At 34.1% G+C, this 2,693-nt stretch overlaps 1 protein-coding gene across 1 annotated transcript; it reads right to left on the minus strand.

Moving 5' to 3' along the window:
- Positions 1-1,598: 1,598 nt before the first annotated feature.
- Positions 1,599-2,403, minus strand: LOC134851789 (uncharacterized). The gene is made up of 2 exons (XM_063868021.1): positions 2,141-2,403; positions 1,599-1,931 (listed from the first exon to the last, which is right to left on the minus strand). Exons 1-2 carry the CDS (start codon positions 2,365-2,367, stop codon positions 1,619-1,621), a joined length of 540 nt encoding a protein of 179 aa, XP_063724091.1. The 5' UTR covers positions 2,368-2,403; the 3' UTR covers positions 1,599-1,618.
- Between the last annotated feature and the right edge of the window lie 290 nt (positions 2,404-2,693).

Raw genomic sequence — 2,693 nt, forward strand, 5'->3', positions numbered from 1 at the left:
GCAAAACCCCATAACTTTAGTAAAAATAATCACAGGTGAAACATCTTTTCAAATTTAAGCTCAAGACAACAATTGCTTTCGAATGGTCTAAAAAATCAGTCAAAAATGGCTAGTTAAAAAGTCGAAATTTGTCTGAAAACAAAACCCATCCCGAGCACAAATATGCTGCTACTTTCGTTACGAAAGTCGGAAAAACAAGGAAGAATGGTTGTTGTGCCAACATCACATAAGTAATGACCTTAAAAAAGTTTTTTTTATCAAGTTGCGTCATTTTTATTCGTGGTGTGATAAGGGGATCTAAACGAAAGTCAAGAACTTCATTAAAAGTGATATATAAGATACAATTGGCTTATAAAGCTAAGTTTACCCAAAGTTTCACGGCCTAAGTGGAACTTTCATTCGATTATTATTAGCTAATTATAAATTTATTGTTCCGACTCTCGATACAAAAGTAACGGAATATTTGTGCTCGGGTGGGTTTTTTTTTCTTCAGACAAATTTCGACTTTTTAACTAGCCATTTTTGACGGAATTTTATTATATCATTCGAAAGCTATCGTTGTCCTGAGCTTAAATTTAAAAAAATATTTCACCTGTGATTATTTTTCGTAAGTTACGAGGGTTTAAAGATTGCCATTTTGGCCATTTTTACCAATTTGGGACAATTAACGCGCGATATATTTCGCCCTATTAACGCGTAAGCGCAGAAATAATCCGTCTTAGAAATCGTTCCAAATTGGTTGAAAGAAGCTTATTTACCATATTTAATTTCATACAAGGAGCAATATCTATCCTTTTGAACTTTATATGGCGTGTGTGGGGATGGTTTTCATAAAATTTTTCAAATTTTAGAGTTTTTTTTTTTCATTTTGTTTTATTTCATTTATTTTTATAATGTTATTACTGCTCCATATACCTTAAAAGGCTTCGCCCTGATACGAGCAGTCTTGTTGTAGGTTTATTATATTTGTTTTATGAGCTCGAAATTAAACGAAATATCAAAAAATTCTAACCGATTTTTCCCGCACTTAGAATAATTTTGGAACTTTTTAATTTTTTTCGAATCGCAAATAAAAGGGCTTCAATCAAATATATAATTCGGCTAACTCTTTTTCTTTTTCTTTTCACCTCAGATGAGTATCATTTCAAGGTGCAAATGAGTGATTTTACAGTTTAATTAAAAAGACCAGATGATTTTGTTATGGCCTATTTATTCGATTGTCAGTTTTTATTACAATCGGACAAGGTGAACATCAATTTTATTTATAAAAATTTGCAGGTGTGGGCAAAGGAAAAAGAGTCACTCGACCTAGTCCGATTATTATTTATGCAAAACAAAAAACTAAAACAAGTCCGAATGCAAAATTCCTTCACATTTTCATAGGTCGGAACAGTTAGATTTAGAGGCGTTGCGCAATTTTTGTCAGAAGATACTACCAAATTTCACGATTCTTTGCCACTACCTCACCCACATTTAAAAATCAACTTTGAGAAACCATTTTAATGTTGTCCAAGTACAATGAAAAGTGGCATGATGAACAAAATAACAATGTGAACAGATTTGTTCTTCATACTTTAGATCGTAACATTTTTGAACACTAATAATGTAATGCGAGTAGTTACAGGTACTTAATAAAATCAATCGAAATAAACATTGTTATCACAACGTAGAAATAGAGACAAACTCGATCGACGAGTTGGGCAAAATACTTCCACAGAAACTCCATGTTTTCCTCACTTTCCAGCAATTGAACATTCTCGACGAGGGTGCGAAGCTTCAATTTTTCTGGGAAGTCAACATTTCGTGGAACTTTTATTTCGCTGTCTGCTGATTTGTTCTGTCCGTTAGCACTTTCGTCACCATTGTGCGTGATGGGGGTAATTCGTATACTTTCTCTTGCCAATTTAGACCAAATTGATTGGGTTCTAGGGCTGAAAATGGACAGTGAGTGATATCAGAAAATACATATAATAGATCTTAAAGGGTTTTATTTGAATGGTAGATAAGGTAATACAAGAAAAGAGAATCGTTGTCACCCTCCTAAATCTCCTAATTAGTAATCCACTTAAATTAGTAAACTTTGAGAAAAAAAAATTGAAAGTTTTTTTGAAATTATAGAAACGAAATAGTTGAGCCTTACCATTCGATTTTTTCTTTCTCTTCAGTCGCAACAGATGACGTGTCTTTAAACTCAAACTCCTCCCTTTGTTGATTATTATTTCCACCTTCACTTCTGACTTTTGCAATGTTTGCCCTTGACATTGAGTGAGCAGCCAGTCCAGGGAATGCCTTCTCCTCCGCACAGGGACTGAGTGCGAATATGTACATGTACTTGGAGGAAATGAGGGATCGGAGGCGTCTGCTCATTTTGTGCTTGCCTCTAGTGTAGTGGATATTGATCACTAAAATAGATTTTGTAGTTTCTGCACAAGTTCAAGCTTTCATCTCAGCAGGGGGCACATCTAGGATTTCCTCAAGGGGCTGTTTTTCTTTTTGTTAGGCTCACTAAACTGAATGTCCGACTCTATTTGGACCTTTGTTTTGTGTGCTGCACGCAAAATTTTGCAAATAAATAACAAGCCATATAAAAATCCCGCGAAAAAAAAGAAATCGAAACGCCATGAATAAAAAACAGACCAAAAACTTATTGAAAAAAAAATCAAAAATGTGCGCCCCTCAAAAATAGTTTGTAT

The sequence above is a fragment of the Symsagittifera roscoffensis genome, chromosome 7, assembly GCF_963678635.1.
Source record: "Symsagittifera roscoffensis chromosome 7, txSymRosc1.1, whole genome shotgun sequence".
Classification (NCBI taxonomy): domain Eukaryota; kingdom Metazoa; phylum Xenacoelomorpha; order Acoela; family Convolutidae; genus Symsagittifera; species Symsagittifera roscoffensis.